General features: G+C 47.9%; 1 protein-coding gene across 1 annotated transcript in view; it reads left to right on the top strand.

Moving 5' to 3' along the window:
* Positions 1-10,578: 10,578 nt before the first annotated feature.
* Positions 10,579-23,470, top strand: part of LOC311123163 (uncharacterized protein) — a gene marked incomplete at its 3' end in the record, with an annotated part of 83,921 nt that continues 71,029 nt past the window's right edge. Inside the window, exon 1 of the mRNA XM_084197427.1 lies at positions 10,579-10,767. Within this exon, the coding sequence (XP_084053553.1) occupies positions 10,759-10,767 (9 nt within the window). The remainder of the gene's footprint in view (positions 10,768-23,470) is intronic.

The raw sequence follows: 23,470 nt of genomic DNA, 5'->3' as shown, positions 1-23,470 counted from the left end.
ATTCAGAGGGTGAATGCGCAAGACAAAGGTTGTAAGTGCCTTTGAACGGGGTATGGTAGTAGGTGCCAGGCGCACCGGTTTGAGTGTATAAAGAACTACAATGCTGCTGGGGTTTTCACACTCAACAGTTTCCTGTGTGTAGAATGGTCCACCACCCGAAGGACATCCAGCCAACTTTGACACAACTGTGGGAATCATTTGAGTCAACATGGGCCAGCATCCCTATGAAACGCTTGACACCTTGTAGTCCATGCCCCAACGAATTGAGGCTGTTCTGAGGGGGAAAAGGGGGAATGTGTTCCTAATGGTTTGTCCACTCAGTGTATATTCTTCAGAACTATATTGAGCCACTGAAATGAAATGTATCTTAGTGTTTGCTTATACAAACCTCTTCAAAGTGTTATGCAAAATGTGTCCTGTTTCATGTTTTCAAATATGAGGCACTATATATTTTTCCTGTAGGCTTATATTTTTATTGCACAAACATGTCCAGTTGCCCCTGTGAGAAAAGCGTACTGGTGTATGGAGACTTTCTTTCGTCATTCAAACCAATATTGTTGAAGCAAAACAAAAACAACTAGCCTATTCCTAAACCAGATATCAAACTCAAATCTTTCCCAAGAGTCTAATAATCTCCTTCAAGTGATGTTGTCTTTTGTGTGTTCCACTACTTCTCCCTCTTTCCGCTAAAGTGCCATGTATTTACTCTCATACAATCGGTCGCTATGGAAACTCCCTTTGGTTGGTTCTGCTGGGCTCCTGCATTCGGTTGTTTTAACACAGGGGCCCAATTTATCAATGCACGGGAATGTTTCACCCTTAACCAAGCCAACCCACTGAAACACCCACACTTAGCACCGTGAAGGGCATGTTTATACCCGGCATATTACAGTGTTATCTCTTAGTCAGTAAACCCTTTTAAAATACCATTCCAGGCTGACAAGGACGTCCTAAGATTTCAATCGAAACCAATCAAATCCGGAAGAGGGGCAACAGACAACGAAGTAAGGTCAAATTAGTGATAAATTGATCGTTGACATATTGATTGAGAGATACCCCAATGTCTTATCTTTGTCATGTTTGCCCCATCACTGGATAGAGAGAGAATCCAATTCATGTTGGCTGGAAGTGCAGCAATATTACAGGGGCTTCCAGAGCAGACAGCTGTGGAAGTGGACTAAAGTGTCTCTGTCTGTGGTTGGGTCCTTGGTCCTGCCCTGCCTGCCAAACCCCCCTAGCTTAGCTGGCTCTTTAGACAGGATGCCAGTTGTCATGGTTGCAGGGCTAAGCAGCAGCATATTGGCCCTTATAAACACACAGTCCCATTCACCCAGGGGTAAAGATATCAGGATATTGGCCTTTATAAACACAGTCCCATTCACCCAGGGGTAAAGATATCAGGATATAGGCCCTTATAAACACAGTCCCATTCACCCAGGGGTAAAGATATCAGGATATTGGCCCTTATAAACACAGTCCCATTCACCCAGGGGTAAAGATATCAGGATATAGGCCCTTATAAACACACAGTCCCATTCACCCAGGGGTAAAGATATCAGGATATAGGCCCTTATAAACACAGTCCCATTCACCCAGGGGTAAAGATATCAGGATATTGGCCTTTATAAACACACAGTCCCATTCACCCAGGGGTAAAGATATCAGGATATTGGCCCTTATAAACACAGTCCCATTCACCCAGGGGTAAAGATATCAGGATATAGGCCTTTATAAACACACAGTCCCATTCACCCAGGGGTAAAGATATCAGGATATAGGCCCTTATAAACACACAGTCCCATTCACCCAGGGGTAAAGATATCAGGATATTGGCCCTTATAAACACACAGTCCCATTCACCCAGGGGTAAAGATATCAGGATATACAGTAGACCCTTATAAACACACACACCCATTCACCCAGGGGTAAAGATATCAGGATATAGGCCCTTATAAACACAGTCCCATTCACCCAGGGGTAAAGATATCAGGATATAGGCCCTTATAAACACAGTCCCATTCACCCAGGGGTAAAGATATCAGGATATAGGCCCTTATAAACACAGTCCCATTCACCCAGGGGTAAAGATATCAGGATATAGGCCTTTATAAACACACAGTCCCATTCACCCAGGGGTAAAGATATCAGGATATAGGCCCTTATAAACACAGTCCCATTCACCCAGGGGTAAAGATATCAGGATATAGGCCCTTATAAACACAGTCCCATTCACCCAGGGGTAAAGATATCAGGATATAGGCCCTTATAAACACACACTCCCATTCACCCAGGGGTAAAGATATCAGGATATTGGCCCTTATAAACACACAGTCCCATTCACCCAGGGGTAAAGATATCAGGATATTGGCCCTTATAAACACAGTCCCATTCACCCAGGGGTAAAGATATCAGGATATTGGCCCTTATAAACACAGTCCCATTCACCCAGGGGTAAAGATATCAGGATATAGGCCCTTATAAACACAGTCCCATTCACCCAGGGGTAAAGATATCAGGATATAGGCCCTTATAAACACACAGTCCCATTCACCCAGGGGTAAAGATATCAGGATATAGGCCCTTATAAACACAGTCCCATTCACCCAGGGGTAAAGATATCAGGATATAGGCCCTTATAAACACAGTCCCATTCACCCAGGGGTAAAGATATCAGGATATTGGCCCTTATAAACACAGTCCCATTCACCCAGGGGTAAAGATATCAGGATATAGGCCCTTATAAACACAGTCCCATTCACCCAGGGGTAAAGATATCAGGATATAGGCCCTTATAAACACAGTCCCATTCACCCAGGGGTAAAGATATCAGGATATAGGCCCTTATAAACACACACTCCCATTCACCCAGGGGTAAAGATATCAGGATATTGGCCCTTATAAACACACAGTCCCATTCACCCAGGGGTAAAGATATCAGGATATTGGCCCTTATAAACACAGTCCCATTCACCCAGGGGTAAAGATATCAGGATATTGGCCCTTATAAACACAGTCCCATTCACCCAGGGGTAAAGATATCAGGATATAGGCCCTTATAAACACAGTCCCATTCACCCAGGGGTAAAGATATCAGGATATAGGCCCTTATAAACACACAGTCCCATTCACCCAGGGGTAAAGATATCAGGATATAGGCCCTTATAAACACAGTCCCATTCACCCAGGGGTAAAGATATCAGGATATAGGCCCTTATAAACACAGTCCCATTCACCCAGGGGTAAAGATATCAGGATATAGGCCCTTATAAACACAGTCCCATTCACCCAGGGGTAAAGATATCAGGATATAGGCCCTTATAAACACACAGTCCCATTCACCCAGGGGTAAAGATATCAGGATATAGGCCCTTATAAACACAGTCCCATTCACCCAGGGGTAAAGATATCAGGATATAGGCCCTTATAAACACAGTCCCATTCACCCAAGGGTAAAGATATCAGGATATTGGCCCTTATAAACACAGTCCCATTCACCCAGGGGTAAAGATATCAGGATATAGGCCCTTATAAACACACACTCCCATTCACCCAGGGGTAAAGATATCAGGATATACAGTAGACCCTTATAAACACAGTCCCATTCACCCAGGGGTAAAGATATCAGGATATAGGCCCTTATAAACACACACTCCCATTCACCCAGGGGTAAAGATATCAGGATATTGGCCCTTATAAACACACACTCCCATTCACCCAGGGGTAAAGATATCAGGATATTGGCCCTTATAAACACACACTCCCATTCACCCAGGGGTAAAGATATCAGGATATTGGCCCTTATAAACACAGTCTCATTCACCCAGGGGTAAAGATATCAGGATATTGGCCCTTATAAACACAGTCCCATTCACCCAGGGGTAAAGATATCAGGATATTGGCCCTTATAAACACACACTCCCATTCACCCAGGGGTAAAGATATCAGGATATTGGCCCTTATAAACACACACTCCCATTCACCCAGGGGTAAAGATATCAGGATATTGGCCCTTATAAACACAGTCCCATTCACCCAGGGGTAAAGATATCAGGATATTGGCCCTTATAAACACAGTCCCATTCACCCAGGGGTAAAGATATCAGGATATTGGCCCTTATAAACACAGTCCCATTCACCCAGGGGTAAAGATATCAGGATATTGGCCCTTATAAACACAGTCCCATTCACCCAGGGGTAAAGATATCAGGATATTGGCCCTTATAAACACAGTCCCATTCACCCAGGGGTAAAGATATCAGGATATAGGCCCTTATAAACACAGTCCCATTCACCCAGGGGTAAAGATATCAGGATATAGGCCCTTATAAACACAGTCCCATTCACCCAGGGGTAAAGATATCAGGATATAGGCCCTTATAAACACAGTCCCATTCACCCAGGGGTAAAGATATCAGGATATTGGCCCTTATAAACACAGTCCCATTCACCCAGGGGTAAAGATATCAGCATATTGGCCCTTATAAACACACAGTCCCATTCACCCAGGGGTAAAGATATCAGGATATAGGCCCTTATAAACACACAGTCCCATTCACCCAGGGGTAAAGATATCAGGATATAGGCCCTTATAAACACAGTCCCATTCACCCAGGGGTAAAGATATCAGGATATAGGCCCTTATAAACACAGTCCCATTCACCCAGGGGTAAAGATATCAGGATATAGGCCCTTATAAACACAGTCCCATTCACCCAGGGGTAAAGATATCAGGATATTGGCCCTTATAAACACAGTCCCATTCACCCAGGGGTAAAGATATCAGGATATAGGCCCTTATAAACACACACTCCCATTCACCCAGGGGTAAAGATATCAGGATATACAGTAGACCCTTATAAACACAGTCCCATTCACCCAGGGGTAAAGATATCAGGATATTGGCCCTTATAAACACACACTCCCATTCACCCAGGGGTAAAGATATCAGGATATTGGCCCTTATAAACACAGTCCCATTCACCCAGGGGTAAAGATATCAGGATATTGGCCCTTATAAACACAGTCCCATTCACCCAGGGGTAAAGATATCAGGATATTGGCCCTTATAAACACACACTCCCATTCACCCAGGGGTAAAGATATCAGGATATTGGCCCTTATAAACACACACTCCCATTCACCCAGGGGTAAAGATATCAGGATATTGGCCCTTATAAACACAGTCCCATTCACCCAGGGGTAAAGATATCAGGATATTGGCCCTTATAAACACAGTCCCATTCACCCAGGGGTAAAGATATCAGGATATTGGCCCTTATAAACACAGTCCCATTCACCCAGGGGTAAAGATATCAGGATATTGGCCCTTATAAACACACACACCCATTCACCCAGGGGTAAAGATATCAGGATATCGCAACCCATATTAGACACACCCCATTGATTAGAAGTCCTGTGTTGGACTCTCAGTTCTCCCCCAGTAGAATAAAGCTGTAGGTTTAGTCAAACAGCACCTCGGTTCATCCAAATAAAGTCACACTTTCCCAGAAGTGTAATCAATCTATTTGGGTGTTATAGAAAAGTGTGTGATGCCTCTGCTTGTCCGTGTTATCAGCGTGACAGGGACATGTACTTTTAATGTGTAGGCTGGCCCAAATGGCACCCTGTTCCCTATGTAGTGCGCTACTGTTGACCAGAGCCCCATCAGGTCCTGGTCAGAAGGAGTGCTCCATTTGGGAAACCGGTCAGTATAACAGGGACATGTACTGTACGTTCTGTAAAGTGTTGATGTGGAACATGTATTTCCTGTTTTCCCGTGTAATGAAGTGTAATTTAAAGATCACAGGGACAGGGGGGGGGGGGCGTCTTGGATCTAGTTAGTCAGGTTCCTCATTCGTTACAGTTGTCAGCTGCCCACTGCCCTCCCACTTCTGCTGTGTGATCAGCCCTGAAGTGGTTCCTAAAGTGGATCAGAGGGATGAGTCTGACAGATCCATGGCACGTCAGGTCGACACAGCAGTTAGCGTCGAAACACCCCGTTATGAGTCAGCTGAGGAACACTTCTCTTTCCTTGGGTGTAACTAACGTCACTGTGGATATCGCCCCAGATTCCACCGCTGTAGTGCTGACTGTCTGTCTGTCTGTCAGGACAAGCAAAGTTTCCCTAGGGCTCCCTCTTAACTCCTCGAACATTCCACACTGTGCAGGAAGTAACCACAGGGACACCAAGCCCAGCAAAACACACACACACACACACACACACACACACACACACACAGAGCCCAGCCTCAGAGCCAGTCTCATCGCAACTCATGCACAGATTCAGCTCTTCTTATCACATAAAACCCCTTTTAGTTCACTTTGAACTGCCTCCTCCCTGAATTCGTAAGGGTATTATGGCTTTGAGATATAGTAATCGGGCAGGTATGCACTGCACATCGCTTAATTCACGGTACATTAACAGTTTGATCACTTAAATAGTTTGAAATGTATACAGGGCAGGTCGTTTTATAATGATGTAATAACATATTTATAACGTACATGTTATGTCATATAAAGTGTTTTGTGCATACCTGCTTGCCCTGTGCCGAGGTAAAAGCCCCCGCTGCAGTCAGGACTGGTCCGGATGGGTCCGGATGGGTCCGGATGGTTCTGGAATGTGTTGGTGTGAGCACCTAGAGGGGAGGAATACGTTTTAAAGAACCGCTCCAGGTCCCGGTCTAGGAGGAGATGTGGTGGGTCCCGGGGTCACACATCTGAGTTCCACAACCATAGAGATCCTATTCAGGTACTATTGGTAGTATTCTAATTACTAATTCTACGGCCACGACACGCCCTCTGTGACGTAAAGCTGGGAGAGGTCAGAGGTCAAGAACCATGTTACCCGGACGCCTCAGGTCTGCTGCTCTCATTAACTCTGTCAGTCTTAGGACACACACACACACACACACACACACACACTCTAAGTAGATCAAAAACACACATGCATTTTTTTTATAGTCACGTGACTTGAAGTGCAGTAACCCATAAAACAATGCTAATTACAGGGTTAGTTTAAAAGATTGATATCCTGGTCAGGTGATGCTTGTTTTTCATTAGTTTGTCCTTTGACCTTTTTAGACTTAATGAGTTAGCAACCAGTCAGGAAACGAGGACTTGATAATCAGCTTTGATTCATGAGGCTTGTTCCCGGTTCAGTGGAAACAACGGTATTGATGTCAACCTCTGAAAGTCATATGTGTCATAATGAGGGACTTCTGGTACACACTCCCTCTTCCTATACACACACACACACACACACACACACACACACACACACGTCTGCCCCCTACCACAGAGGTTCCTGGTTTAACGTGCACTGGCAGCTGCAGTACCTGTGCGCGCCTCTCTTGTGCTGCCTGGGAAAAGCTACTATCCAGTCCTCCTGATGTATTTTCAGTTGATCTTCATTAGGCAGACTGAAATATATTTTTGTTAGGTTGTGTCTGCCATTTTACGACGCACTGTGTGTAGCCCGACTCAGCTTGCTTCATTTGATTAGTCTCAAATGGCACCCTATACCCTATATAGTGTGCTACTTTTTACCAGAGCCATATAGGGCCTGGTCAAAAGTAGTGCGCTATATAGGGAGTAGGGTGCCATTTGTGACGCACACATTGTGTCACACCGCATGCCCGTTTTACTGAGACAGGCTTCCCTCAGCATCAAAGTGGCAGTAAACGCACCATATGCTACAGTTAGCTTAGCTTGTCTTCTGAAGTGAGATTATGTTTATGTGCAGTTTGTGGGTTTCCTCTTGAATATTTTATGACGCTACACGCTTCTAGCACTTCTGAAAGGTCAGGGATTCTAACTAAAAGAACAGAGCTAGCCTGCTGTATTTTAAATCTTTTTTGTTGTTGTTGACACCATAGCTAACAGGCCTGGTGCCTGTCCTGTCAGTGTACCAACGTCATACTCAAAGACTTTGATTTGCATGTTGCTGTTGTAGACAGACAACTACACCTGAGGATCACTCGGCAGTGCACAACCTCTAGTGTTCTGTTCTCTTGTCCTCTTCACAGAGACTGCGATGCACGCCTGCCTCTCCACAGGTGAGGGGGAGACAATCTTAATTCGATTTGGTTTTAATAGACATTTACATCCATGGACATCTTACCATAGGCCTCTGGTCAAAAGTATTGCGCTACTTGCTGTAATATAGGGAATAGGGTGTCATTTGGGAAGCATCCAATGTAAACCTTTTTTTGATTAATAAGGTTGGCATCTAATATATGAACAGCTCTGGTATCGGAACATTGAGATACTGGTGAATATTTTGCTTCAGAGAACAGAGGCGTGTTTGGATAGCTACTGTAATACGTCTGAAGGGAAGGGCTTCTTATAGATGACTTCCAATCAACTACACTCTGGTTTTATTGGATGGGAAGTCGGGATGTCTACATGTTCAAGTTTTAGCTTGTTTGTTTGTCTTGTCATAAAATATCTGTGTTAAATAAACTAAAGTGGTATCGACTGAACTGGAAGAATGGAAACACACACACACTCACACACACACACACACAATACCTTTTCACGCACCGTTTCACCTCAACCCAGGAAAGAACAGGTTTCTTCAGAACTTTGTTAAAATCAAATGAAATTGTATTGGTCACGTACACATATTTATCAGATGTTATTGAGGGTGTAGCGAAACGTTCCTAGCTCCACAGTGCAGTAATATCTAACAATACATACAAATCCTTCCGAGAGAATTGGATTGAAGGGATTTGATTTGACATATTGTCAGCAGATGCCAGAACCTGTCATAACAGCCAGGTTTGTAATGATTGTTCAGCTGTTTGGATCCCCAGGACTTTCTGTGTTCTTTCTCTCTACCTGTCTAATGTTTGCTGGATCTTTGTCTGATGCCTTCTAAATGCTGAGTATATCCCTGTGTGTGTGTGTGTGCTGAGCTGTGCTGTACAAGGGAGGGAAATTGGCAGCCGTCCCGGTCCCCTCGCGCTCTGTCTTCCAGGGAGATAGATTCACCGTGCCAACGCAAACCAAAGCCCGTGGAACACTTTCAAAGGACCTTTCTGGGTGAAAGGTGGAGCCTGTGTAATTTACGCTGTCATGACCCAGTGAGGTAGCTGCTGCCGGGGATAACTAGGGGTTAAATTCCACCACAATGCTCTCTGATGTTTTCTGATATAATGAAAAGTATGAGAGCACCAGCAGTCACTTCTTGAGCAATGATGTTTGTGATTCATCAGTACACTCTTAGAAGAAAGGGTTCCAAAAGGGTTCTTTGGCTGTCCCCATCGGAGAACCATTTTTGGTTCCAGGTAGAACCCTTTTTGGTTCCAGGTAGAACTCTTTTTGGTTCCAGGTAGAACTCTTTTGGGTTCCATGTAGAACCCTCTGTGGAAAGGGTTCTACATTGAACCCAAAAGGGTTCTACCTGGAACCAGAAAGGGTTCTTCAAAGGGTTCTCCTAAGGGGACAGCCAAAGAACCCTTTTAGTGTTGGCTGCTAGGCTTTGGTTCTGCTTTGGTTCTGTAGAAAGATTTCTTACTGACAGAGAGGTCTCTTTTATCTGAGCCAAGTAGCCTAGCTTAAAACCTGATCAAACACTGGCTTTCAGTGGCTGTTAATTCTTAGAAACTATTTACAATCCTAACCTCAGGCAACTCCTTCGTTGCCTTCAAAACTTTCTAGCTAAATTGCCTTCAGAATTGGTTTTCTTCACTAATGTTCACCACACATCTTAACTTGAACAGTAACGTTAGTTGTTGTTCACATGGCTGTATCATTCATTTGGTTTGTGTTGCCAGGCAATAGGATTAATAGAGGAGGGAAACTGAAAGACCAGTCATCTGAAGGCCAACCAACTGGGCCACTCAGTCTTCACACTCTGCTGCCAACAGCTTCCCTTTCTACCCAGTAGAATGACACTGTTCTCACCTTCCTTCCACCTTCCTTCCAGACGTTTGACTAGCTGCTAACGTCTAAGACACTCTGTGTCAGCCAGCCACATCAAGCCCCTTGTTCTGCAGAGCCAACCAACCTTGAATGGACACTGAATTGACCAATAGAGATCAAGCTTACTGGAGGCGCCCTTAAATTCAATGGCCCTGATTGGTAAAACAGGTGCAGGTCTTGGTCCTTGGATGTCTTTATTCTTTTTGTGGGAAAACTGTGTATATCTATACCAACAATTCCTTCCTTTATGTTAAGGTTCATGAGGGCAGATATTTCCACATGCTTCCTGGTAGACAGGCTGAGATGGCACTTTCCATTTTAGTCTTCTAGAGGAAGGTAGTAAGTAGTCTCTGGAGCCATCCACCTGGTGTGAGCATCCCACTAACGGATGTTAACAGTCTCACCTGGACTCGTTTCCTGTGTGAGAAAGGCTAGCTGAAAGGGATGCCACACACACACACACACACACACACACACTGACCCACATAGTCTCACACACACAACCAGCTGGCCCTCTACGATCCTGCAAACCGCTTTTTTTCAACGAATTAACTGCTGGCCAGCCTCCACCCTCCCTCCTCTCTCTCTCTCTCCTCCCTCTCTTGTGTTTCTCTGGGGTTGGGCTCGCTGCCTCCGGACAGAAAAAAACAGTCTGTAGCTGTAGTGTTGCCGTGCCGTGAGAGGGACTGTCTGTCTAACATTCTGGAATTAACGCTTCGGCTTGGGTGTGTTGGAATTCCACAGCTAGCCTAGCCCCCTTCGCTAGTAGCCACCTAGCGTCACGTTTTCCCCGTGTCTTCGCTGGCTGTCAGAGAATGCCACAGCAGCATTACTATGGCTCAGGTGAGAACACTTTCACTGGACAGCTGACTTCACTCAACTCAGGAAAATGGAGGGACTGTTTAGAGTTGTGGAAAGAAGGAAAGAAGGGTTTAGTTGGGGATTTAGTGAACCCTATTCGTCTGAGAACAGAGGGAGCTGCTGGAGTGATGTAATACTTGGTTAGTTCCAGGTCATTAGTATTGCCATAGTGTGATGGTTTAAAGCGGTCCGGGGTGACATGGGCTTTGTGTGGCTGCGTAACTCAGGATGCTTTACTAAAGTCAGTCAGGCTTTTGGGTCCTGTCATCTACTGCTATTATATCATGGAGAAAACGCTTATGAGGATCTACATAGAAAACCTTCACTTAAACCTTTCTTAATATTAATATCAACTGGTTTCCGTTCTGTGTGTGGAATGTTATAAATGTACATGTTTATTCTTGTTCTGAGTGTGTGTGTGTGTGTGTGTGTGTGTGTGCGTGTGCATGTGTGTTTGAGTGAGAGAAGCCAGTCAGTGTTAGGTGTGAGTGAGGGGTGATGGTATGTTGTTAGGTGGCCCCTATGCTTTCTCCTCCTCGTGTGTGTGTGTGTGTGTGACGTGATGTTATGAGAACTCTGTATGCACTCACACACTGTTATCACTAAATCGTAGTCCAGAGGTAAACCTCTGGCATTCCTCTCATACAAGAGGGTCAAGGGGGTTGGCTGTTGGCCAGGCTTTAATACTCTGTTGACACAAGGCAGATATCCAGGAATCTTCTCATTTCACTGCTTTCCATGCTTTAGTGTGTGTGTGTGCATGTGTCTGTGTGTGTGTGTGTGTGTGTGTGTGTGTGTGTGTGTGTGCATGTGTATGTGTGTGTGTAAGGTTGTGAAGTTCATGTGAACAGAATATTTAGATGGTGTTGTGTCTGTACGGACATGCTGTCCTTAAAGGCCAGGCGCTGCAGGTTGAAGTCACTCTCTCAGTGTATAGGTTACTGTCTGTTTACAGTGAGGGAAGAAAGTATTTGATCCCCTGCTGATTTTGTACGTTTGCCCACTGACAAAGACATGATCAGTCTATAATTTTAATGGTAGGTTTATTTGAACAGTGAGAGACAGAATAACAACAACAAAAATCCAGAAAAACGCATGTCAAAAATGTTATAAATTGATTTGCATTTTAATGAGGGAAATAAGTATTTGACCCCTCTGCAAAACATGACTTAGTACTTGGTGGCAAAACCCTTGTTGGCAATCACAGAGGTCAGACGTTTCTTGTAGTTGGCCACCAGGTTTGCACACATCTCAGGAGGGATTTTGTTCCACTCCTCTTTGCAGATCTTCTCCTAGTCATTAAGGTTTCGAGGCTGACGTTTGGCAACTCGAACCTTCAGCTCCCTCCACAGATGTTCTATGGGATTAAGGTCTGGAGACAGGCTAGGCCACTCCAGGACCTTAATGTGCTTCTTCTTGAGCCACTCCTTTGTTGCCTTGGCCGTGTGTTTTGGGTCATTGTCATGCTGGAATACCCATCCACGACCCATTTTCAATGCCCTGGCTGAGGGCAGGAGGTTGTCCTGTCCCCTTAGCAGAAAAACACCCCCAAAGCATAATGTTTCCACCTCCATGTTTGACGGTGGGGATGGTGTTCTTGGGGTCATAGGCAGCATTCCTCCTCCTCCAAACACGGCGAGTTGAGTTGATGCCAAAGAGCTCGATTTTGGTCTCATCTGACCACAACACTTTCACCCAGTTCTCCTCTGAATCATTCAGATGTTCATTGGCAAACTTCAGACGGGCCTGTATATGTGCTTTCTTGAGCAGGGGGACCTTGCGGGCGCTGCAGGATTTCAGTCCTTCACGGCGTAGTGTGTTACCAATTGTTTTCTTGGTGAATATGGTCCCAGCTGCCTTGAGATCATTGACAAGATCCTCCCGTGTAGTTCTGGGCTGATTCCTCACTGTTCTCATGATCATTGCAACTCCACGAGGTGAGATCTTGCATGGAGCCCCAGGCCAAGGGAGATTGACAGTTATTTTGTGTTTCTTCCATTTGCGAATAATCGCACCAACTGTTGTCACCTTCTCACCAAGCTGCTTGGCGATGGTCTTGTAGCCCATTCCAGCCTTGTGTAGGTCTACAATCTTGTCCCTGACATCCTTGGAGAGCTCTTTGGTCTTGGCCATGGTGGAGAGTTTGGAATCTGATTGATTGATTGCTTCTGTGGACAGGTGTCTTTTATAAAGGTAACAAACTGAGATTAGGAGCACTCCCTTTAAGAGTGTGCTCCTAATCTCAGCTCGTTACCTGTATAAAAGACACCTGGGAGCCAGAAATCTTTCTGATTGAGAGGGGGTCAAATACTTATTTCCCTCATTAAAATGCAAATCAATTTATAACATTTTTGACAGGCGTTTTTCTGGATTTTGTTGTTGTTGTTGTTATTCTGTCTCTCACTGTTCAAATAAACCTACCATTAAAATTATAGACTGATCATTTCTTGTCAGTGGGCAAACGTACAAAATCAGCAGGGGATCAAATTATGTTTTCCCTCACTGTATATTATACTGATACTAAACAACGTTATGGTTTCCTGTGCTTAGAAAAATACCAAAGTTAAAGTAAATATTTCCATGTCATTTAGTTAGAGTTCCAGTAAGAGCTAACATAATGGACTTTGGCAGAACAGGCTGATCTTCTCTCTGAAGGCATGGTACACACACACACACACACACACACACACACACCCCACTCCCCCCCCTCCCCCCTTTAATGGCGTGGTCCAGTGCTCAAGCCCTTTAGTCACTGGCGCGGAAAGCGGCCTCATGGAGATGGCACGGTCAGAAACGGCCTGACCATGTATGACATCACCGCACCGGGGTTCGCTAACGGTCAGGCTGTCAACAGGGAGGGAGGGAGGGAGCGAGAACCCTGGGGTGCAGGGGAGGGTCAGGGTTTACATCCATACCAGGCCCAGCTGTGGAGTAGGTTATCTGGGATGTCTTCTGTCTTCATTTCTCTCTGTGGAGTTGAGTGGTCATCATGGCAAAGAACTCAAAATAACCTGGAGGAATCATTTTGACCTTTCACCCCATGTCAGGGTTTTGGGGCATGGGGGTCAAAGGTGACCAGGCACAGAGCAGACATAGTGCAAGAAGTCAGGTCTAACTACATGCTTTACAATCCTCATCCACACACACGCACGCGCACACACACACACACACACACACACACACATGTTGAGAATGACACGAGCACTGCAGGAATGGGAGACACAGAGACGGAACCAGGGGGTCAAGGACATAACCCACCCAAAACAGGTGCCTGGTCACGCATGGTCTGATACTAACACACACGGTAGCCCTCAGTAGAGAGTTGTGACAGGTAGGTGTTGGCGAAGAGATATGAGCTATAGCAGTAGCAGTGGTCTGGTCTCCTCTGCTTCCTCCCTCTACACTCTCCTGAAGCACTCAGAGTAGAGCTGCTGTCTACCAGGCCTCTCCAGCTCAAATAAGACCAGCCCTCAGGGGTTAGGGTAGACAGACCACACTAACCCTCCAGTCACTGGGCTACCCAGGCCCTGGGCTCGGCCTGCCCTCCAGTCACTGGGCTACCCAGGCCCTGGGCTCGGCCTGCCCTCCAGTCACTGGGCTACCCAGGCCCTGGGCTCGGCCTGCCCTCCAAACACTGGGCTACCCAGGCCCTGGGCTCGGCCTGCCCTCCAAACACTGGGCTACCCAGGCCCTGGGCTCGGCCTGCCCTCCAGTCACTGGGCTACCCAGGCCCTGGGCTCGGCCTGCCCTCCAAACACTGGGCTACCCAGGCCCTGGGCTCGGCCTGCCCTCCAAACACTGGGCTACCCAGGCCCTGGGCTCGGCCTGCCCTCCAAACACTGGGCTACCCAGGCCCTGGGCTCGGCCTGCCCTCCAAACACTGGGCTACCCAGGCCCTGGGCTCGGCCTGCCCTCCAAACACTGGGCTACCCAGGCCCTGGGCTCGGCCTGCCCTCCAGTCACTGGGCTACCCAGGCCCTGGGCTCGGCCTGCCCTCCAGTCACTGGGCTACCCAGGCCCTGGGATCGGCCTGCCCTCCAGTCACTGGGCTACCCAGGCCCTGGGCTCGGCCTGCCCTCCAGTCACTGGGCTACCCAGGCCCTGGGCTCGGCCTGCCCTCCAGTCACTGGGCTACCCAGGCCCTGGGCTCGGCCTGCCCTCCAGTCACTGGGCTACCCAGGCCCTGGGCTCGGCCTGCCCTCCAGTCACTGGGCTACCCAGGCCCTGGGGCTCGGCCTGCCCTCCAGTCACTGGGCTACCCAGGCCCTGGGGCTCGGCCTGCCCTCCAGTCACTGGGCTACCCAGGCCCTGGGCTCGGCCTGCCCTCCAGTCACTGGGCTACCCAGGCCCTGGGCTCGGCCTGCCCTCCAGTCACTGGGCTACCCAGGCCCTGGGCTCGGCCTGCCCTCCAAACTCTTTGTTGTTATTTTACCTCCTTGCTATTTCAGGCCTGCTGTGTATGGCTGGATGGTGGTGTGCTAATGGAACTGTACAGGACGTACCACAGTGTGAAGTTATTTTCTGACTGACAATACAGCTCTCGCTTTAGCTCGACACACACACACACACACACACACACACACACACACACACACACACACACACACACACACAAGCAAGCACACACAAGCAAGCACACACACACACACACACACAGACACAGACATACTGTACCCTCATATCTTCCTTTTATAGCTGCTGTCAGTCATTCAGGGATTTCCAGCTAGTGTATATTTAACCCAGAGAGCAGGGTCCCAGCTGGAGCAGAGAGCAGGGATGAGTAGTGTCACTCCAGTGGTGACTGGAGGGCCAGGGTCACCAACCGGACTGGGCTTGGTCACATCCCCTAGGCCTAGGGGGGAGTAGGAGGGGACTGGACAGGGTCACCAACCGGACTGGGCTTGGTCACATCCCCTAGGCCTAGGGGGGAGTAGGAGGGGACTGGACAGGGTCACATCCCCTAGGCCTAGGGGGGAGTAGGAGGGGACTGGACAGGGTCACATCCCCTAGGCCTAGGGGGGAGTAGGAGGGGACTGGACAGGGTCACCAACCGGACTGGGCTTGGTCACATCCCCTAGGCCTAGGGGGGAGTAGGAGGGGACTGGACAGGGTCACCCACCGGACTGGGCTTGGTCACATCCCCTAGGCCTAGGGGGGAGTAGGAGGGGACTGGACAGGGTCACCCACCGGACTGGGCTTGGTCACATCCCCTAGGCCTAGGGGGGAGTAGGAGGGGACTGGACAGGGTCACCAACCGGACTGGGCTTGGTCACATCCCCTAGGCCTAGGGGGGATTAGGAGGGGACTGGACAGGGTCACCCACCGGACTGGGCTTGGTCACATCCCCTAGGCCTAGGGGGTAGTGGGAGGGGACTGGACAGGGTCACCCACTGGACTGGGCTTGGTCACATCCCCTAGGCCTAGGGGGGAGTGGGAGGGGACTGGACAGGGTCACCCACCGGACTGGGCTTGATCACATCCCTTAGGCCTAGAGGGGAGTAGGAGGGGACTGGACAGGGTCACCCACCGGACTGGGCTTGGTCACATCCCCTAGGCCTAGGGGGGAGTAGGAGGGGACTGGACAGGGTCACCCACCGGACTGGGCTTGGTCACATCCCCTAGGCCTAGGGGGGAGTGGGAGGGGACTGGACAGGGTCACCAACCGGACTGGGCTTGGTCACATCCCCTAGGCCTAGGGGGGAGTGGGAGGGGACTGGACAGGGTCACCCACCGGACTGGGCTTGGTCACATCCCCTAAGCCTAGGGGGGAGTAGGAGGGGACTGGACAGGGTCACCCACCGGACTGGGCTTGATCACATCCCCTAGGCCTATAGGTAAGTGGGAGGGGACTGGACAGGTCGACAAGGGGTGCAGGATACAGCTGGATGTAGTGGAACATTTCAAGTGCACTGTACGGCATTGGTCCGTTGTGTTTCTGTCTTTAGCATAGCAGCTTAGATATGTTAACCTCCCTCCTACAGTAAGAGTGGTTGGGATATTCCCTGCCTCTTTCCGTGTTAGCTAGGGAGCAAATAGATGGAAGCTGCACCTAGCCTTTCATTACCTAGCTAGCCCAGAGGAGGCTGGTGGGAGGAGCTATAGGAGGATGGCTCATTGTAAAGACTGTAATGGAATAAATGGAATGGTATCAAACATGGAAACCACATGTTTGACTCCGTTCCATTGATTCCATTCCAGCCATTACAACGAACCCGTCCTCTTATAGCTCCTCCCACCAGCCTCCTCTGGGCTAGCCCCTTTCAACCTTTCATGTGCAGGTAATGAGATATCAGACTTATATAAACTGGATCTCTTTACCCTGGTCCAAACCCAGCCTCGGGTACAGTACACCTTTAATCCTCAGTACGCCTTTAAACCTCAGTACACCTTTAATCCTCAGTACACCTTTAAACCTCAATACACCTTTAAACCTTAATACACCTTTAAACCTCAATACACCTTTAATCCTCAGTACACCTTTAAACCTCAATACACCTTTAAACCTCAATACACCTTTAAACCTCAGTACACCTTTAAACCTCAGTACACCTTTAAACCTCAATACACCTTTAAACCTCAATACACCTTTAAACCTCAATACACCTTTAAACCTCAGTACACCTTTAAACCTCAGTACACCTTTAAACCTCAATACACCTTTAAACCTCAATACGCCTTTAAACCTCAGTACACCTTTAAACCTTAATACACCTTTAAACCTCAGTACACTTTTCAACCTCAATACACCTTCCAACATCGGTAAACCTTCCAACATCAGTAAACCTTCCAACCTGGGATTTACCTCAGCTGTCTGAAACAGGGCGTGCAGGACAGGTGGTGGTTGTTTGTCCCAATTCCCTTTGATTGGAATCTATTCTTCTGGGGTATGAAAACAGTGTTCAGATCAGGGGAGGCTTCTGAGGGGAGGGTGGCTCATAATAATGGCTGAAACAGAGTAAATGGAATGGTTCAAACACATGGAAACCAAATATTTAAGTTGTTTGATACCATTCCGCTGACTCCGCTCCAGCCATTACCACGAGCCCGTCCTCCCCAATTAAGGTCCCACCAACCTCCTGTGGTTCAGCTCTATTCTTCAGGGGTATGTATGGTAGAAAGCAGTGTTCATTGAAATGTGTTTAGTCTGAAGAGAGTACAGTGAACCTGATATTTGGCTTGAGCCAGGGGGTTGGTTCTCTCTCACCATGGATCTTGAGCCAGGGGGTTGGTTCTCTCTCACCATGGATCTTGAGCCAGGGGGTTGGTTCTCTCTCACCATGGATCTTGAGCCAGGGGGTTGGTTCTCTCTCACCATGGATCTTGAGCCAGGGGGTTGGTTCTCTCTCACCATGGATCTTGAGCCAGGGGGTTGGTTCTCTCTCACCATGGATCTTGAGCAAGGGGGTTGGTTCTCTGTCACCATGGATTTTGAGCCAGGCAGTTGGTACTCTGTCACCATGGAAACGCTTGGTGGTGTTTGAGGCTGTCTCTTTCTCCCTCTGTTCCCAGCAGACACCTGGAGGTGTGTTCGAATACTCATACTAAGTATGTAGTATACAGTATGTTAGTATGGGTATTCAAACACAGCTTGGGTCTTCTAGATGAGGACAATATACATTTTTAGATTGGTGTTATGTAGGTGGAAGGAAACTTTTGAAACTGTAGCATTTTTCGGCAAAGTTTGAACCTTATGAATCAAATCAAATCAAATCAAATTTTATTTGTCACATGCGCCGAATATAACAGGTGTAGACATTACCGTGAAATGCTTCCTGACAGCCCTTAACCAACAACACATTTATTTTTTATAAATAGTCATTTGGTGGGACCGTATAGTGTGTAAGCCTGAGCTTTAGGACCTAACTGGACACGTGCCAAATAGACTACAATCACCAAATGCTTTTGGGAACAGGCAGAAAAAGTGATCCGATCCACGGAGGCAAAAAGGAAAATGTCTGAGTTTAATTCAATAAGAGAAAGGCTGCGAAATGGAGAGTTGAACATAAAGAATGAGGATGACAGCAGTGCAGGCTATGTTATGTGTGGTGATTTGCGAGGCGCTATACAAATTCGACAGTCTGTAGAGGTGCTATCTTTATCAGCATCATAAAAGCTGATAGTATTTCAGTCACATAAAATATGCATCCAAGCCGAACTGAAATCTTATCAGAAACACGTTAGGTCGTTTTCACAGCTTTCTATTTCCTTACAACCGGTCAAACTTGAGTCATTTGAACATTTTGCACAGAAAATCTTTCCCATTTTTGTTGTTGTTGTTGTTGAGTTATTGCATTTTCTCCCCGGTCCCCAAACGTCTTTGCTCCGTGAAAGAAGCAGAGACAGAAAAACTTTACCGATGTCAACTAGATTGAAGCATTCATTCTATTGATTTGTGACGTTATTCTGGTTTATTTAGTCTTCTGGGGCAACATATAATGACAGAAGAGAAGCTGCATGTATCTAATTTTAGTTGTGAAAAAAACCATTCCGCCGTCTCTGACTGAAACCTACAGCACATGTTCTATATGAGCGGGTTAGGGTCGGGCGTGGGCCTCAGATTTTCACTTTATCACATGTAGTCGAGCGGTTGCAGATGGGTTATTAGCAATTGCGGGCGGCTGCGGGTGAACAAACAGCTGACCTGCACACCACGTGTGTGTGTGTGTGTGTGTGTGTGTGTGTGTAGTTGTGTGTGTGTGTGTGTGTGTAGTTGTGTGTGTGTGTGTGTATGGTGTAGGTGTAGGTGTGTGTGTGTGTGTAGGTGTGTGTGTGTGTGTGTGTGTGTGTGTGTGTGTGTGTGTGTGTGTGTGTGTGTGTGTGGTGTAGGTGTGTGTGTGTGTGTGTGTAGGTGTGTGTGTGTGTGTGTGTAGGTGTGTGTGTGTGTGTGTGGTGTAGGTGTGTGTGTGTGTGTGTGTGTGTGTGTGTGTGTAGGTGTGTGTGTTTAGGTGTGTGTGTGTGTGTGTGTGTGTAGGTGTGTGTGTGTGTGTGTAGGTGTGTGTGTGTGTGCGCATGCGCGCGTGTCTGTTTAGAGGGTGGGGGGAACAGGATGTACCTTCCCATATGTTCACCTGGGCTCTCCCCCATCTCTCTACTCTGAGGTGAAATGTAGAGGGTTAGAGAGACAGAGAGACATGTTCTCCACATCCAATACTTTTCATTGATGTTCCAGTCAGAAGGAGCGGTGGGCGGACCAAGGGCTGAGGAGGAAGCCAAAGAAAATTCCTCTGTAAAGTATTCCTTAACCAATTGGTAGAGCATGGCACTTGCAACGCCAGGGTTGTGGGTTCGATTCCCATGGGGGACCAGTACGAATGAAAATATATGCACTCACTGCTGTAAGTCGCTCTGGTTAATAGCGTCTGCTAAATGCCTAAAATGTAAAGAGACAGAGATGGACAGAGTCAGACAGAGGCAGAGATTCAGAGGCAGAGATTCAGAGGCAGAGATTCAGAGGCAGAGAGAGGGAAGCAGAGAGAGGGAAGCAGAGACAGGGAAGCAGAGAGAGGGAAGCAGAACGATGGTTATACTGAGTGACTCCTTTTTCTGGTTCTGTGGTTTCTCTCTTTCTATGACTGGTCATTAAGTTTCTCTGGCCTCCCAACTACGGACATGTGGAGGATGGCTGTGTGTGCGTGCGTGCGTTCGAGCGTCAGAAATAGAGAGAGCGAAATAAATAAATAAAACAAAAAGAAAGAATGAGTGAGTTTGACACAGTTCACTGTCATCACCCTGTCCCCACCCTGTATCACCCTGTCCACACCCTGTCTCACCCTGTCCCCACCCTGTATCACCCTGTCATCACCCTGTCCCCACCCTGTATCACCCTGTCCCCACCCTGTATCACCCTGTCCCCACCCTGTCATCACCCTGTCCCCACCCTGTATCACCCTGTATCACCCTGTCCCCACCCTGTCATCACCCTGTCCCCACCCTGTCATCACCCTGTCCCCACCCTGTATCACCCTGTCCCCACCCTGTCCCCACCCTGTATCACCCTGTCCCCACCCTGTCTCACCCTGTCCCCACCCTGTCTCACCCTGTCCTCACCCTGTCCCCACCCTGTATCACCCTGTCCCCACCCTGTATCACCCTGTCCCCACCCTGTCATCACCCTGTCATCACCCTGTCCCCACCCTGTATCACCCTGTCCCCACCCTGTCTCACCCTGTCCCCACCCTGTCTCACCCTGTCCCCACCCTGTATCACCCTGTATCACCCTGTCCCCACCCTGTCTCACCCTGTCCCCACCCTGTATCACCCTGTCCCCACCCTGTATCACCCTGTCCCCACCCTGTATCACCCTGTCCCCACCCTGTCATCACCCTGTCCCCACCCTGTATCACCCTGTATCACCCTGTCCCCACCCTGTATCACCCTGTCCCCACCCTGTCTCACCCTGTATCACCCTGTATCACCCTGTCCCCACCCTGTATCACCCTGTCCCCACCCTGTCCCCACCCTGTATCACCCTGTCCCCACCCTGTATCACCCTGTCCCCACCCTGTATCACCCTGTCCCCACCCTGTATCACCCTGTCATCACCCTGTCCCCACCCTGTCTCACCCTGTCCTCACCCTGTCCCCACCCTGTATCACCCTGTCCCCACCCTGTATCACCCTGTCCCCACCCTGTCATCACCCTGTCCCCACCCTGTATCACCCTGTCCCCACCCTGTCTCACCCTGTCCCCACCCTGTCTCACCCTGTCCCCACCCTGTATCACCCTGTCCCCACCCTGTATCACCCTGTCCCCACCCTGTCTCACCCTGTCCCCACCCTGTATCACCCTGTCCCCACCCTGTATCACCCTGTCCCCACCATGTATCACCCTGTCTCCACCATGTATCACCCTGTCCCCACCCTGTATCACGAGGCATGGCCACAGGCCCCTCAGGACCTCTCACTTGTGATGCAAATGAAGGAGTGGATTTCTTCCGTTAGACTGGGTTACCGTGGAGATGCTGAGGGCCGGGACCTTTCAGAGAGATGAGGAGAGAGGGAGGGAGGGAGGGAGAGAGAGAGAGAGGGAGGGAGAGAGAGAGGGAGGGAGAGAGGAGGAGGAGGAGGAAGAGAGGAGGGAGAGGGAGAGAGAAGGACAGAGAGAGAGAGAGAGAGAGGGACGGAGAGAGAGAGGGAGGGAGAGAGACAGAGAGAGAGTGATTGGCTTTTTACCAAATTACCATACGACAGACCATTTATTCACCCTGCACACCCTAATTGACAAACAAACAAACCAAAACAAAGGCAAATTCTTCTCATGCTTTGTTGATTTCAAAAAAGCTTTTGACTCAATTTGGCATGAGGGTCTGCTATACAAATTGATGGAAAGTGTTGTTGGAGGAAAAACATATGACATTATAAAATCCATGTACACAAACAACAAGTGTGCGGTAAAAATGTGTTAAAAAAAAAACACACACATTTCTTTCCACAGGACCGTGGGGTGAGACAGGGATGCAGCTTAAGCCCCACCCTCTTCAACATATATATCAACGAATTGGCGAGGGCACTAGAACAGTCCTCAAGCACCCGGCCTCAACCTACTAGAATCTGAAGTCAAATGTCTACTGTTTGCTGATGATCTGGTGCTTCTGTCCCCAACCAAGGAGGGCCTACAGCAGCACCTAGATCTTCTGCACAGATTCTGTCAGACCTGGGCCCTGACAGTAAATCTCAGTAAGACAAAAAATAATGGTGTTCCAAAAAGGTCCAGTCGCCTGGACCACATATACAAATTCCATCTAGACACCGTTGCCCTAGAGCACACAAAAAACGATACATACAGTGGGGAAAAAAAGTATTTAGTCAGCCACCAATTGTGCAAGTTCTCCCACTTAAAAAGATGAGAGAGGCCTGTAATTTTCATCATACAGTGGGGAAAAAAAGTATTTAGTCAGCCACCAATTGTGCAAGTTCTCCCACTTAAAAAGATGAGAGAGGCCTGTAATTTTCATCATAGGTACACGTCAACTGTGACAGACAAAATGAGAAATTTTTTTCCAGAAAATCACATTGTAGGATTTTTAATGAATTTATTGGCATATGATGGTGGAAAATAAGTATTTGGTCAATAACAAACGTTTCTCAATACTTTTGTTATATACCCTTTGTTGGCAATGACACAGGTCAAACGTTTTCTGTAAGTCTTCACAAGGTTTTCACACACTGTTGCTGGTATTTTGGCCCATTCCTCCATGCAGATCTCCTCTAGAGCAGTGATGTTTTGGGGCTGTCGCTGGGCAACACGGACTTTCAACTCCCTCCAAAGATTTTCTATGGGGTTGAGATCTGGAGACTGGCTAGGCCACTCCAGGACCTTGAAATGCTTCTGACGAAGCCACTCCTTCGTTGCCCGGGCGGTGTGTTTGGGATCATTGTCATGCTGAAAGACCCAGCCACGTTTCATCTTCAATGCCCTTGCTGATGGAAGGAGGGTTTCACTCAAAATCTCACAATACATGGCCCCATTCATTCTTTCCTTTACACGGATCAGTCGTCCTGGTCCCTTTGCAGAAAAACAGCCCCAAAGCATGATGTTTCCAACCCCATGCTTCACAGTAGGTATGGTGTTCTTTGGATGCAACTCAGCATTCTTTGTCCTCCAAACATGACGAGTTGAGTTTTTACCAAAAAGTTCTATTTTGGTTTCATCTGACCATATGACATTCTCCCAATCCTCTTCTGGA

The sequence above is a fragment of the Coregonus lavaretus genome, assembly GCF_964263955.1.
Source record: "Coregonus lavaretus genome assembly, contig: HAP1_SCAFFOLD_187, whole genome shotgun sequence".
Classification (NCBI taxonomy): Eukaryota; Metazoa; Chordata; class Actinopteri; order Salmoniformes; family Salmonidae; genus Coregonus; species Coregonus lavaretus.
This window is presented reverse-complemented; position numbering and strand designations above follow the sequence as displayed.